The sequence below is a fragment of the Crinia signifera genome, chromosome 4, assembly GCF_055691185.1.
Source record: "Crinia signifera chromosome 4, ASM5569118v1, whole genome shotgun sequence".
Taxonomy (NCBI): domain Eukaryota; kingdom Metazoa; phylum Chordata; class Amphibia; order Anura; family Myobatrachidae; genus Crinia; species Crinia signifera.
This window is the reverse complement of record NC_139220.1, coordinates 106,564,739-106,580,786: the sequence shown is the minus strand read 5'-3', so window position 1 is coordinate 106,580,786 and position 16,048 is coordinate 106,564,739. Positions and strand designations below refer to the sequence as shown.

Sequence of the window (16,048 nt, the reverse complement as noted above, 5' to 3'; positions counted from 1 at the left end):
GGTGATTCAGATACGCCACAGCTGTGGCATTGTCGGTCTGAATCCTCAAGGGGGAGTTCCTTAACCTGTCTCCCGCCAAGGAAATCACTTTCCAGACAGCTCTCAGCTCCAAGATGTTTATTGGCAACGCTGATTCCTCTGCCGTCCACAGGCCCTGCAGCCTGAGATCCAGGGCTACTGCCCCCCAGCCCCTGAGACTGGCATCGGTAGTTACTATCAACCAGTCCCAGGTCTGTAATGACCGACCCCACTGAAGGGAATCTACCTCTGTCCACCATTTCAAGGAGTCCCGAGTGTCTGCGGACAGCACTATCAACTCCGTCTTCATGGTCAAAGTGTTTCCTGACCAGGCTGACAAAATGTTCCATTGGAATACTCGAGAGTGGAACCTGGCAAATTGAAGCGTTTCGAATGACGCCACCATTTTCCCCAGGAGTTTGAGGCACCTCCATACTGACAAGCTCGGAGCACTGAGGATCTCCTGAACTAGATTGACCAGGTCCCTGGCCTTTATCTCCGGGAGGAATACCCGATGGAGATGGGTATCCAGTATGACTCCCAAGAACTGGATCCTCTGTGATGGTACCAACTGAGATTTTTGTAAGTTTAACATCCAGCCGTGAGCCTGCAAAAAACTGATGGCCTCTTTTAAATGACTTTGAAGCAGTGTTGCTGATTCTGCTTTGAACAGGAGATCGTCCAAATAGGGTATTACTGTGATTCCCCTGAGCCTCAGCACTGCCGCCATCACAGACATTATTTTTGTAAATACCCTTGGCGCGGTTGCTAGGCCAAATGGTAACGCCCGGAACTGTAAATGCAGGTCTCCTATGGCAAATCTCAACAGCATCTGATGTTCCGGGTGAATGGGAACGTGCAGATATGCGTCCTGGACATCCATGGACGCCAGAAATTCTCCCTGGTCCAGACTCAGGAGTACAGTTCTCAAAGACTCCATTTTGAAATGGTCTACCCAAAGGTGAACATTTAAGGACTTCAAATTTAGTATTGGTCTGAAAGACCCGTCTGGTTTGGGCACCAGGAACAGCGTGGAGTAAAATCCTTTCTTCCACTCTGCCCTGGGAACCGGGACTACCACCCCTTTTTCCAAAAGGGAATGAGCCGCTCTCATAAGAGCTGTGCGCAGGAGCGCCTGCTTTGGTATGGGTGTGGGGATGAACCTCTTTGGAGGCCGCCCTCTGAAAGGGATTTTGTAACCCTGGGTAATAATCTCTAAGACCCAGGTATCCTGGTCTAGAGAAGCCCAAGCGTCTCTGAAGTGTGTAAGACGCCCCCCCACCTTTATCCCTGCCGGGCTGATCCCCTGGCAGTCATGCGGAGGGTTTTTCCTCTCCTTTAGAGGCAGGCTTCTTATTGAAAGAGCCAAACTTGGACCTTTGGGATTTGCCCCTGGAGTTCTGGAACTTTCCCCTGAACGATTGTCCCCGAAAGGACGCACCACCTCTAGGGGAGGGCCGAAAGGACGGCCTAAAAGCAGCAAATCTGGATGACTGCTTTGTTGAGGAGGCCGGCAGAAACGTACTCTTGCCGCCTGTGGCTTGTTTTATAATCTCCTCAAGCTCAGAACCAAAAAGTAACTTTCCCTTGAAAGCTAACATTTCTAAGGCCTTTTTGGACTCATTGTCCGCTTCCCAGGCCTTAAGCCAGAGTACCCTCCTGGCATTTATGGAGACTGTGGATACTCTGGTAGCCATTTTAAGAGCTTCCTCCTCTGCTTCCACCGCATATTCTGCAGCGGCCTTAATCTTTTCTGCTACCAGCAAAGCACCGTGGTCAGCCTGCAGCATGGTGCATAGCTCACCAGCCCACTCTATAATGGCCTTAGAGACCCAGGCTGAAGCAATAAGGGGACGCAGGGTAAACCCCACCCCTTCAAAAATAGCCTTGAGGTTTCCCTCTAGCTTTTTATCCACAGCATCTTTAAAAGCTGCACCACCCTGTACAGGTAATACCGTAGCTTTTGATAAGCGTGCCACAGAAGCATCCACAACAGGCACCTTTTCCCAGAGTTCAGAATGAGACTCCGGCATGGGGTACAGACTAAGGAATCTTTTAGGCATCTGTAGCCTCTTATCTGGGGTTTTCCAAGCCCCTTCCAATAGTTCCTGTAACCCCTCATCTGAGGGAAAAGTAACAGCCTCCTTTCGCTGTCGCTTAAAAACACCCTTAACAGGGGTCTTATCCTCAACAGACAGTTTTAACGCCTGTTTTACAGCCACAATAAGATCCTCTATACCAGCAGCAGAGGTCTCTTCAAAATCATCACCCTGGTCCCAGGGTGTGTCAGTATACTCTCCTTCCTCTTCCTCTAACACATTAGGCATAGCATAAGACCTTTTAGGGGTCCCTGTAACCTCATCCATTTTGTCCAGTATTTCACTGAATCTGTTGATCCCCTTAGCAGTATCCTGCATCACCTGAATAAGTGCAGGATCTGCCTGGGTAAGAGGTAAGGAGCCAGACGACTGCTGAGATGATGGCATAGGTCTCTGTGATTCTACCAGCACATCACTCTGCCTGTCCAGAAGCTGCACCAAAGCGTTTACCGACCTGCCTAGGGCACTGGCCCACGCAGGTTCACTCTGCTCTCCCCTATGGTGTTCACTGCCCATGGGTCTCACATCAGCGCAAGTAATACATAAGCCCCCCTTGGCCATCTGCTCAGGGACAAACTTTTGTGTGCAAACATTGCACGCGCTCAGTGCACTAAGGACTCCCTCCCCCAAAACCACAGCCTGATGCTCAGACATGATGCAAGTGAAGCGTATATATATATATCTCAATATACACAGTGCAAACAATTGTACAAGCGTTTATACAAAGTCAATGCACCCAATCACTTAGCTGTCTGTAGGTTTCAACTGCGGGGAAGCGATGCCCAGGAAATCCAAGTCACTCTGCCAGGATCAATAAGCCAGCTCAGCTCCGCTGCAAGCGTTCTGAAAGGCGCCAAAGTCAGAGTGAAGGAAGAGACCAAAGTCCCTGCTGCTGCGGGGTCCGTGACCTTTTGGCGCCAACCACCCCCAGCTAGCCGCTCCTTAGGTAGGATTTCCTTGTTCCAGTATCTCCCCCTCAAATGGGGACCACTTGGAACATGCCTGTCACAGCGCTGCTGTCCTCTCAGTCAGGAGCTCAGCGTGTAAGCTCCGCATAAAATGGCCGCCGCCATCACGGAGCGCCTGTCCCCCATGATCCCCACCTAAACGTGGAGCCGGTTTCAGGCTACTCCGGAGCCCAGGCAGCCTCTTAATAGAGGCTGTAAGCGCAGCACAGGGAGACCAGACAGAGTCTACCCTGTGCACAGAGAGCTGACAGGACGCGCTTCTGTCAGCTCCTGCTGCGCTAGCAGTGTGAGGATTCACTATGAAAATCCTCACACTGTGCCTACCTAGCTAGGGTAATAGTTAATAAAATAATAAAAATCCCCTAACTACTCTAATTCTTCGGCTGCTCCTGCAGCCCTTTAGAATAGCACCCACTCCAGTGGGCACCTAACACGAACTGAAGAGTCCAGGGATGCAGTAGGGGAGGAGCCTACCCTCTAAAGCTTTAGGATAGGTGCCTGGCTCCTTCGGACCCTCCTACATCCCAGTGTTGAGCTGTGTCACCAGGACCATTGAAAGAGAAATACCATTCAGTAAGATTACACTTTTTCTCACAACACAAACACGTCTCTCTTTTTATCCAGTGGATATCTCTTTTTATCCAGTGGATATCTTGCTCCTCTTGTTGCCCATTGTGTCCTATGCACACCTAGAGACGCCAAACCATACAGTGAACATCAGAAGACACAATCATCATTTTTTGAGCACATTCAAGGCTGTAGTGCAAGATACAGTAATAAAGGCAGCTTGTCTTATTAAGAGTGTTAGGGACCAATCTATTAGATATAGTAGTCGGACATAAAATCCACAAAGAACTTCCATGCCCCAGTCTAGAGAAAAAATGAATGCTTACTATTGGAAAGCAGTATAAAAGAAACAACTCCAACTTGAAAAAAAAAAACAGGAATTTTGTACTCACCGATAATTCCATTTCTCAGATTCCCCAGGGGACACTGCAGTCTACATACATTGGGGATAGAGGTGTTAGGAGTCAGCCATTTTAAATTCTTAGTGTGGTTGGCTCCTTCCCCTTTATCTCCCTTCCAGACCTCAGTCTTAGAAAACTGTGACTGGGATAGGCGAAAAGAGACCAGAGAATCTCCAGAGTAGGAGGAGCAGGAGAAGCAGGAGAAGACAGGACCAAGCTAGAAGAAGCATAAAGACACAACACCCCAGGCATTCAGGACACACCAGAAAGAGCAGCACTGAGTGGAGCATGCAGTGCCCCTACAGACTCTGAGAAATGGAACGATCAGTGAGTGCCAAATTCCTGTTTTCTCCTCCATCCACAAGGGGACACTGCAGTCTTCAAACATTGGGGACATTCCAAAACAACCCCACAAGCCACAGAAGAGTGCTGGGCATCCTGTAACCAGGCTTGGCCAAACTGTGATGCGGAGGCCTCAAATGGTCCCCACTGAATGAGCTGAAATAACCAATGGAAGCCTCTGACAAGAAGCCAGATAAGCCTTTTTAATGGGTCAGGCAAATCCACCATGCCAGTGTCTGGAGGCAAGCCATCCCTCTCTTGGCTGCATCATAAAGAACAAAGATGAAATCCAACTTGTGCAAGGAAGTAATCATGACCACATAGATGTGCATAGCGCAAACCACATCCAGGGAGCTGGAATCCCCTGCCAAGGCCATACCTACAATGGATTTGTTGATATGGAACGCAGACAGCACCTTCGGTAAGAAATCCAACCGGGTCTGCAGTTCCACCCTATCCTTGTGAAGGACCAGGTAGGGGGAACAGCATGAACAACACTGAGGTCATAAAACCTTCTGTCCGAAGCCAGTACCAGCAAGATCAGTCTTCCAGGTTAACAAACGCAAATCCACCCACTTTTGGCTCAAACGTATCCAACTGAGGGAAAGATAGGAACAAGGAAAAATCCCAATGTTCGGTAGAAGCCATAAATGGTGGCAGAAGTTATAGGACACCATAAAGTAGGGCCAGATGTCTGTGAAAAAAATAAGAGAGAAACCGTGCCGAACCCAACCTAAGCCATGTTGAAAATTCAGCTTGAAGAAAGCGTGAAAGTCGAGACAGACTAAACACAGCCATAGGTAGTCTTTGCTTCTCACACCAGGAGAACAAGGATTTTCAGATCCTATGGCAATAGGTTGAAGTAACAGCCTTCCTTGCACTAAGCACGATAGGGATGACGGATGGTAGGATACCCAGCCTACTCAGAAATGTGGATTCAACAGCCACGCTGTCAAACGAAGACACTAAGTCTGGGTAAACAAACAGACCCTGTTGTAGAAGGTATTCCCTTAGAAGAAGTCAGGGGTCATCCGCCAGAAAAAGACACAGGTCCAAGTTCCAAGCCATGCAGACAGTGCTGTCGCAGTGAGTAAGATTGGACATACCTCTCACATTGCTCTGCAACATTAAAGGTCAGTTTAACTGTCCAAATAAGTACATCTAAATCCAAAGCATATATCCTCTAGCTCCACCTTTAGAGGGGACTCATGTAAGGCTTCTCTGTCTCTAAGCTTCTAAGTGGAAGATTTACCTTTTGTCCTTCTCACAGCAAGGTCAATCACACACACATACACCAAGATATACAAGGTGGATAGAGAAATAACACAATAGGGGAGAGAAGCCCACAACTGTAATATATCTCGCTCTCTCTCTACATATCACGTTCTCATATTTCATATACCTCACCACAATGCCACACAACACACTGTCCTGTGAGAGAAAATAAAGCGGAGGGGAAGTTCTGAGACTGTGCAGGTCAGCAGAGATTGCACCACGAGTCTCTGGAGTCTGTAGTGTGGGTAATGTCGCTAGTCCATATGAGGACACCAGCTCTGCAGGGAGGCATAGGCTGGGGAGTAGCAGGCATTCACGCTCATGCCAGGCCAGTGCACTGAACTGTCCAGGATACCACATGGCTCTTACCTAAGCCTGGACCCATCGCTGTGTGGGCCATGGATCATGGAACATGAGCAGCTGTGGCTGGTCCCCTATGAGGCACCAGTGGTGACCGGACCCTCCCCAAGTATTCCCACATCGCAAGCAGACAGTTGGCTTCTTCTGTATTCCTGTCCTTCTTGTAAAATGTAAATGAAATATAAAGAAAAGTACTTAAGACTTAAGGGCCGATTCAGACCTGTTCGTTCAGGTGTGAATTCGGCCCTGTTCCCGAATATGTGCATGTGCAAACGCCTTAGATCGAAGGGTGGAAAAATCATGACCATCGAATGATTTTTCCTCCGTGTTCCCGCATGCGAGCTCCTCACATTCTAGTGCAGGGATTTGCTTGGCATGAAGGGGAGGGGGACGTCTTTTTGCTAGGCAGCGAATGTCTGAATTGGTCCCTTAGCCCCCTAAGGAGACCAGCCCCAGGGTTCCCCCCTCCTCTTTTCTAAGACTGAGGTCTGGGAGGGGGGAGGAGCCTGCCACACTAAAGTGCCCATACACGCTCCGATCCCGGCGTGCGTTCTGGGCTAATATAGCATCCATCACATCGCATTGCATGCCTTGTGCATGCAATGCGATGAAAAGCAAGTACAAAAAGTATGTGCAGCACATACTTTTTGTACTGTGCGATGAGGTGCCGCGGGAGCGCGCACCTCAAAGCACACATCGCACCGCCGGGATCGGAGCATGTATGGGCGCTCCTTTAGAGTCACAACTCTATCCCCCAATGTATGAGTTTCCCCTGGTGGATGAAGGAGAAACTTCCTTAATAGTAGCGAATTAGAATAGATGTTTCAATAGCCACCCCATCAATGTAAAATGTGGAAGGTAGTCATGAAAAAAAAAAAAAAAAGGGCTCCTGTCTGAGGTCTGGGCAAAGAGGTAGCCGCCAAGGATGGGCCACATTAAATTTAAATGTCTCCATACAAGCATCTTTTAGGCCTACAGGGGGTCAAAGGAATGATCAGAACTATTTTTTCGGTACTTATGTAATATCTGGGCGCCCGATTTTTTCATTGTAAAGACCCGATTTTTAATTGTATAGTCACCCATGGGTGATTTCATACCCCCCACTATCCAACTACACATGGAGTTGATTTTATATAGTGTGGCGAGCGCAGCGAGCCACGAGCCCGAAGTGTGGCGAGCCCCGCGAGGGGACGCAGAATACATGTAAATTAATCCGCATCCGCTCGCCACGCTTCGGGCTCGCTGCGCTCGCCACACTATATAAAATCAACTCCATACGTAGTTGGATAGTGGGGGTATGAAATCACCCATGGGTGACTATACAATTAAAAATAGGGTCTTTACAATAATAAATCAGTAGTGGCATGCGATGAAAAAAATTGGGCGCCCAGATAATACACAAGTACCTTTTTTCTAGTTTGTTTAGGACACATAAAATCAAGGCGGTCGTAAGGAAAGGATATACCAGGTTGAAAGACTGCAGAGTGGACAGGGCATCAACGAGAGAGGCCCCTGGATTTGGCGTCCAAGAACTGTGCCAGTTCACCTTGTAGTTTTATCTGGAAGCCATTTAGTCTATCTCCAGAATTGATTGGAAAGCATACTTCCTGTGCCAAACATTGACCCTGAAAGGGTTTTCTTAGAGTCACTGCACCACACTGGCACTAGAAGAGTCCACAACTCTACATGAGAAGGAGATTCCTTGTCCAAGCGAGGAGTGAAAAAACCATCACTGCAGGATCTGCCTCACCCAGGGACACATTTTGAACATCCTGCCTAAGACCCATGCAGAACTGGACAGAGAAATTCTGATATTTGAGAAATAACCATACAATAGATAGAACTGCATAGCTATTCCAAAACTGTGGGTAAATTTACACAGATGGGATGTTGCTCATAGCAACCAGATTCTATTTATTATCTTCTAGATGCTAAATAAGTATAATCTGATTGGTTGCTATAGGAAACATCCCATCTTCAATAGAACTTCTGTTCGAAAATGTACCACTGTAAGACATCTAGACATCGTATCTGCTAAGTAGGAAGGACTTACAAAAGTTCTGAATCAAACCGTGATACTGAAACTGCCACATTCAGGAAGACCAATATATAAAAGTTGTACAGAGTACTAGCTGTGACTAAAAGGTTGTTGAGGTAGGGTAATGCCTTGCTGACATAGGACTGTGACCATTACGGACATCAGCTGATGAATACCTATGGCACATTTGAGACATTGCAAGTACGTCTCTGCTAACCCTCCATCTTTTTTCCATTATATTTACATACTATCAGAGAAGGGTAGCACCATCCCCCCTAACAAATCATCAAAAATGTTTAAATAGTGTGAAAAATTAAATCAAATTACATGTTACCAGTACAAAACAAAAAGGAGCACTGTGTGGAATAAAAATATCATTCACAAACTACAGAAAAGGCCCTGCCAAATTGGAATATGCAGGGGTGTCCTTGATATCCAAGGATGCCATGAAGTCTTCAGGTTTTGGACAGTGCATTGTGCACCAGCAACTTTTAGCCATAATCCCATGCTCCTGCGACCATTAAGGGATGGCTGCAGGAGCGTGCTCCAAATGATTTATCTCCCACAACACAAAATAAACCACTGGTGCTATGGTCGCTCAGCAACCATTTAGCCAGCGATAATGGCTTAAATTGCCCGGTCTGTACAGGGCTTATCTCTTCCCTTAAGTATCTAACATTGTTTTATTGCAAACATATAACCAAAACTGGCTATTTCGAAGTAACTGTATAAAATAAGCATATGTCTTTCTACTGTACAGTGACTTATGGAACTTAAAACATGAAAATATAAGCATAAGTTGTAGGATGGATGTAAAAAGTTGCATAATAATGGGTATTGGTGAAGATCTGTTAAAAAAAAAGGCAAATGTACTAGTTGTGCGCCAGACAGTGAGTATGAATTAATGAAAGGAAGAAAAAAGTACTCGCCTTTGTTTGGGGGCACGCTTAGAGAAAAAGATTTCTTAGATTTATGTAATGGTTACAATATTTAAAACATAACTTATTATTTATCTATAAAAAAAAATGTTTTTTTGACAAACAACACAAAAACAATTAAATGTGGAGTGCATCTAGGAAAAAACTCAAAATTAGTTCATCCAGCATTGGGTAGCTGATCGTAGTTAGAGATGCACCCCGCTACCACCTCAAATCTGAGATAATAAGTACTGTATAAATTTAGCCCGTAAATTTGGGTATTGGTACAGAGGTCTTCTCAGTTGGTGATAGCAGATTGAATGAACACTGTTAAGTCTCAAAACATTAGCAAAATGTTACATTTGTAATATGGTCACATCAGAAATTCTTATAATGGTATGTGGGTTAGACCTCAACACCTATTGTGGAGGTCGGCGTTACACAGTGCAGACAAAATGTAGCAGCGGCAGCCTATGTCGATTAGAGGAAATGAAGAAATTTGAAAAGCAAGTAGAAAAAGACCAGTTATATTTGCTCAGGTTGTAGTGACCCTCTAATAAGACAATGGGTAAAAATTAGTGGTCAGTGCAGGGTCTGGCCTACTCCTAAAAAGAAAAAGGTGTTGGTGTCTAGAAGGTAAGTATCAGAGATACGGGCTTATGTCTGTCTGGTCAATATGCTGCTGTTCCCACTTGCAAATATTTGTATTGGTGGGGAATGAGCGATATGACCAAGTGGACAGCGTATATGAGTAGTGTATAGTGGCAGTGGCCAGAAATGAAAGGGAGTGTGTTTGATCCGGTAGTAATTACTCTGATTCAGTATTTTTGCTGTGTAGATACTATCACAATGCAAACACACCTGCCCCCAATAAGGTCACCAAAGGGTTAATTACTGACTCCCTGACACAATGAGGAAACACCCTGTTCAGGAAATGTCAGGGTGGGAGGAAAAGTACCTTTGAGTACACTACACATCAGTAGTGTTTAGCTGTGTACACACAGGGGCGATAGGGGCTGAAATCGCTGGAAATATGGTCGCAGGCGACCATATTGCCAGTGATGGGAGTGTGCCCCGGCAATAAATTACCGGGTGCGCGCTCCCGGTTTCAGCCCCGTTCTAATCGATGGCTCCTGCGACCAGCTAATTACCTCTGCGGGACCGCTGGCAGAGTTTCCCTTTCATCAGCGACCATCTCTGGTCACTGATGAAAAGGAGAAACTGAGCAATATATTGCTCAGCCATATATTGCTAGCAATATATCTCCCCCGTGTGTACGAGGCTTTTGAGTGTGGTAATTGTCACGATCCATCACATGATCGGATCTCAGAAATGATACTGTATGTCTCCTATTAAGTGTCTGATAAAATGGCTAAGAAGGTATCACTCTGAGTGCATCAAAAAAACCAACATGGGCCATGAGTAGTCATAAAGGAGTACAATTGCACCTTTAAAAGGAGAATGGAATTTCTCACTAGACTACTCCCCCCTCTCTCATTTACAGAATCACAATTGCTTGGGAGTGCGGGGAAATTAAAGTGTCCAGAATTGAGCAGGTTAAGGGGGGTATTCAATGTCAGGGGAACGGCTGTTGAGCAAGCTAGACAGCCGTGCCCCTGTCCCGTTCTGCTCGCCTGGAGCTCGTCAGTCAGGATTCAATTTCCCGGCCGCCGAGCGGCGAGAAGGGGGCGTGGCCGCGAGTTGATGAAGAAAATAGACGAGCTCCGGCCAGGAGCTCGCCTATTTACGGCTTTTCTCGGCAGAACGAGCCCGACAGCTGCGCAAAACCCCTGTTCAATGCTGTCGGGGAAGACAGCATTGAATAGGGCCCCGCAGCCATCTCCCCCGTCGGGAGATGGCTGCGGGTGCACGACAAAGATTGAACACCCCCCTTAAGCTCTGGAAGGGAAGAACAGAGCTGCTGACAGGTATAAATAGGCTTCTCCCTCCAGAGTTTGTGTTCATTCTTTGGGGGAAATCCGCTATCATGCACCATACTTCTTGACCTGTGAAATCCACCAAAGCAGTCTCCTACACTTCTGTGTAAGTTAGGCTTCTGAATTACCTCTATTTTTATTTGAGATTGTACCATACGCTGTGTGTATTCTTAAAATAGGCTTAATGATCTTTGTAACTAAAGCTCTGAAGTATTCTTGTAATTAAATAATTTAGATTCTAGTCCCGATTCTGTACTTCTTACGACTCAAGGCCTCGTGTGGCCCACGTTACAGATTTTTATTCTATATTGCATGGTGTATTCAGGTAAGAGCAAAAGTGGGCAAAACGCTAAATGTGACTTTTGCTAGTGGCAATGACTGTTTATGTATAACCCCTTATCTCCAAAGTGACCTCACGTCACAGGCAGTGTCTCTCAGATTGATGTATCTGGAGAACCAACCGGTAGGTCCATGACAGTAATATTTCACTTATGTAAAGGTTTCCATTCAACAGATAAGCTGTGTTAAATTGGTGACCCGTAAATTGGTTGCAACCTTAAATTTACTAAGCAGTGCTTTTTGGCCGTGTGAATTAAATATCAATAATTTTAAATGCAAAATTAGCCTGCTGTGCTCAATATCACTGTTTCCATCCTGTGACCAGAACCGCCAACAATTGGCACCTTCGAGAAGCCCCCCCTTTGTGATTAAATACTTTGAAAGCAGTTTCTCCTGTAAGTCCCTTTCCCCGCCACAACAATAAAAATACACTTTTCAAATTAAAAGGAAAGAAAAATCACAGAGATGTTCAAGTATTATTCTTGTACATTTATTAGTGAACCCTCTCAATTCAGCCACAACATTAAAAAAAATAAAATGATTGCACTACCAGGTCAAGCAAAACTAGCAACTTTCATTTTAAAAAAAGTACAAATCTGTTAAAAATTTCAATCAGTATACACATATATATATAATACAATATTACTAGTTAATGTTAAATGCTACAAACCAATATTATTCCAATGGAATGAAGGAAAAGAAACACACTTTGATAGCTTCAAGAACCATTTCTATATATTAGCATTTTTTTTTTCAAATACATACATGGGAAATGAGGTAACCAGTAAATGTGCAAGTACCAAAAGCCAAAAAATAAAAAGTTTATATATATATAGAGAGATATATCTATATGTATACACAAAACATATAGATATACAGTTCTAACACAGAAGACACCTCCGGGACCCTGAGTAAGGGAAGCCACAACTTTTTTTTGTTGTTGTTTTAAGGGGGAGGGGGGGGCAGTAATGTTAGTGAAAAGGAAAAATTGAGATCAACCCAGTGTGATTAAGGGGCCCAGGAGGTTAGGATGATTCAGTAAACAATCCACTATATCCCACCATAGGGGTGATGCAAATAATTAGAGAGAGAGAAATTAAAAAAAAGTGGCATCTATGCAGCAAATCACAGACATCCTAAACCAATAGTATTACTTATAGCGACTGATAATGATGTGCCAAGAGCTTTTCTAAAACCCAACAGCACTCCAACTACAGTTGTGGAGTTCCTACTGAGGTTAGTGGAAGAACTGTATGTATTGTATACAGTGGAGCAGATGAAGGGACAACCCCTTTTTTCTGCTGGAGAAGACCTTATGTTAATGTAACGGCAGAGGACATCTCCAGTACTAAGAGATTTCATACAGATAGGCAGCAGATACTGCTGTTGTCTGGAGTGAGTCAGTTGATAAAATTCCGAAGTGTTGATATATACAGTAAGACCTTTGGTAACTTGTGTGCTGTAAAACAAGTGCTCAATTCCATTTCTCTGCTGCAGTCACTGCTACCTTCTTCCACTAGCCCCACAGTGGCAGTTTACAAACAGGGGTTTGTTTTTTCGATTTTTTTATCAGTTGTGAAGGGAGATAAAATAGCAGATATACAATCACACTCCAGCATAAAAACTTTGATTCTCCACTGCTCTCACTGTTAGCGTATGGCTTGAGACCCCAAATGCTGCCAAAATAGCCATCACCCATATACAGTAAGTCAAATTATGACCAGGGTGGGGTAAAAACAAATATGATCCATATTTAATTAACTAGTAACCCATGAAAGGACAAACATGAAGGATGCAAGATCAGTGCTTTGCAGTTTACATGCTGGTTATCGGTTTTATTTTGCCTTCACGCAGAATACATTATTACAATTTGTTTCCAGTGCATAAGTACATATACATATATATATAGATAGATAATAAACTATATGTGATTATCTGCAATGCATTTCAAATACCATCAAACAGTGAGAACAGTGAAGTGGTCAGCAGAGGGGAAGACATTTATAGCCGAACAGAGGCCAATATTATAATGTCTTATGTTACTATTTCCTCAACGAAACTAAAACAAAAAAGGAGGGGGTTGGGTGTGTGTTAGCTGGCAAGTGTGAAGAGTCTTCAAAGACAATAACGGGTTACTAGCCTAATTAAAGGCCACTAAACCCCCACCAAACAAAAAAAGAAGATCGGGGCAAAAAAAGAATAACAACTATAAGTGTAGAACTAGCCATCAATATAGTCAGTGTTCTAGGTCCAGCAGTAATCCACTCTAATGTGCTATGGGCCACTCTTGTCAAAGTAATTTACTTCTGGGCTAAGATCACCCCATCGCACACAATCCCTGCCCGAGAGTGGCCTTTACAGGCAACTAGACATTCAAATCTCAACAAATAGTTCAGGTGCCTTCTGCTTGCGAACAAGCGCACAGCAGAAATCAGCTCAGCATGATACATACCCCTATATAATGCTTGTCCCAGTCCCTCCCACCCCAACCCCCCTCCCCTCATCACGTCACTCCACAGACGGCCAAGGGTTAGCAGATACCATATTCCAAGCTGCTCAGGCATGCATATTGAGAAACATTAAGACAGGCTTTCTGCCCGACCATTTAAACGCGCACACAGATCGGAAATGGTTAGCTGGCTCTTTTGTTGTTTTCATTGCTGTTCTATCATGCAAACTTGAACTAAAACAGTTACAAATCAGTAAATAAGGCAGCTGCTCACTCAAGTGCCTCTGTGTTACTGCTCACACAGAAGCTAGGGGTGGGGAATATGCGATTACCATGGGTAATACGCTCCCTTGAACACAGGTTGGCATGCAACAGAGTGTACCCTGTAGTGCCACACCAGCCTGTAATTGTGTGACCTGCTGCCTAACAAAACATACCGTGGAGGCATTACCAGGGCTTCTGCTAGCAGGAAACAGGGGGGGGTGTTTGGGACAATGTGGGCAAACCGCCACTTCACCACTGGACTGGTCTACACAACACATCTGTTACTTGTTTTGGCAAATTATTATATATATATATATATATTTTTTTTAAAGACAATATTGCTCCAAACCAGATAACCAAGTACATAACTTAAAACACAAATCTGGTATTGTGAAATGGTACATGGTAATTTTATTGTGCCAGAACCTTAGGTTGGCATGCAAAGTAAGGGTTGGCTGGTGATCAAGACAGAACTTTCTACAGTCCCCCTTTATCCTGTCTATTTTAGAAGCTAGAGATAAATGGTTGAGACTTTTCCCTCTTTAGAAAAAATTCTGCTCCCCTGCATGCAGAGACACACACACAAAAACATAAAAAAAAAACCTGGAAAAAAAAATTGCCAAAACACGTTCTTGACCACTAACATGGAATATTAACATGGTCTACTGGGTCAGGACATGTTCCTGCTGTGCAAGAATGAATTGTGCACAAAATTCATAAGACTTACTGTGGATCCACCACCCCTTACATCTCACAGCGCTTTACACTATTCTCAGGTGGATTTGTATGGACTGATAATTACAGAGAAAGTTTGGAGACCTAAATAAAACCGTACTGAAGGAGTATGGCTAATACAGAAGGTAAAAATGCACCACACTTTAACTCCTTCTCTGAATGCAGTCAAGTCTTATGGCAGCAAAAAATAAAAAATTAATTTCTGGTCCAAAAAAAAAAATGTAAATAAAACAAAAAACAGCCCACTAGGGCTTCAGTGCAAACATTCAAATAAGCAGCTGCGACACTTCTCTCAACTAAAGGATTGACAGAAGTACACTTGCAAATAGGGAGCCCCTGGTAATGCCTCAAGGTCCCCTTGAAGGGCTAGCACTGGCCACAATGACCCAGTCTTTTTTTTTTCCTGTAAGCCTCAGCTACCCTCAGAGGAGGAAGGAGAGCAAGCGTTTCTCCCCCATTTCATCCCTAACACACCTCAAATCCCTCCCAGTGCCCGCAACTGCAATACATAATGTTGGGGCACTGTTGGGAAGTATTGGAGTGGAGGTACTAAGATGGAGACAGTGGAATGTGTGACTCTTGGCACCACCTCCAGATTTAAAGCTGCGGTGTCCTAGCCGGAAGGACAAGTGCAGGTGGAGGGTGAAGCTGAAGCATCCGAGTCAGGCAAAGAGGCTGGTTTGTATTGTGTTGATCCCTCTGGGTTTGTGCACCGGCAGGAGGCGAGAGGGCAAATGGCTGTCCTCACTCCCCATCTCTGTGAACCTCAGACGCATCAGCCCGGCAGATAGGACATGTGCAGTTGGACTGAAAGCGAAAACAAGAATAAAGATGGTCATTAAAATGAAGGCATCTAGACTACATGGCACCATACCAAGCAAAAAAATTATGTCAAGCTGTGCATTACATACCGAAGTGAAACAAAAGCATATCCTTCTGCGAACACACACACCAAAAAAAAAAAAGTGTGCACACCATTTTTGTAAATGGGGTCTCATTGTTCTCTTGTAAACCACTCTAATCTTGCTATCAAATACTGTCGCTTCTCTACATTGCTCAGAAAGCTCTAAAAAAATTGAACAGCCATACCCCTTTGAGTGCCAACATTACTGTGAGATGTGCAAAATATCCACAAAAAATGCAAGGGTGCAATAGTTAATTAGGTACTTGTTTCCTAGCACGGCCACAACGATTTTGATCTGGGGCATCGCAGGTAAAAAAATTGTGTCGGTCGCATCGCATGCGGGCTAAAAAATCGCATGCGATGCGACCGATGCGATGCCCGCGATTTCCCATAGGGAACAATGTAAAATGCCTCAATTTAACCAAATGAACATAG

The 16,048-nt window shown here is 44.7% G+C and overlaps 1 protein-coding gene across 3 annotated transcripts in view; it reads right to left on the bottom strand.

Annotated features, from left to right (window-relative positions):
• Positions 1–11,735: 11,735 nt before the first annotated feature.
• RNF44 (ring finger protein 44) overlaps positions 11,736–16,048 on the bottom strand; it is an 87,797-nt gene continuing 83,484 nt past the window's right edge. For all 3 annotated transcript variants that reach the window (XM_083182145.1, XM_083182147.1, XM_083182146.1), the window contains one exon: positions 11,736–15,516. In XM_083182145.1, coding sequence (XP_083038271.1) covers positions 15,454–15,516 — 63 coding nt within the window. In that variant the 3' untranslated portion in view covers positions 11,736–15,453. The remainder of the gene's footprint in view (positions 15,517–16,048) is intronic.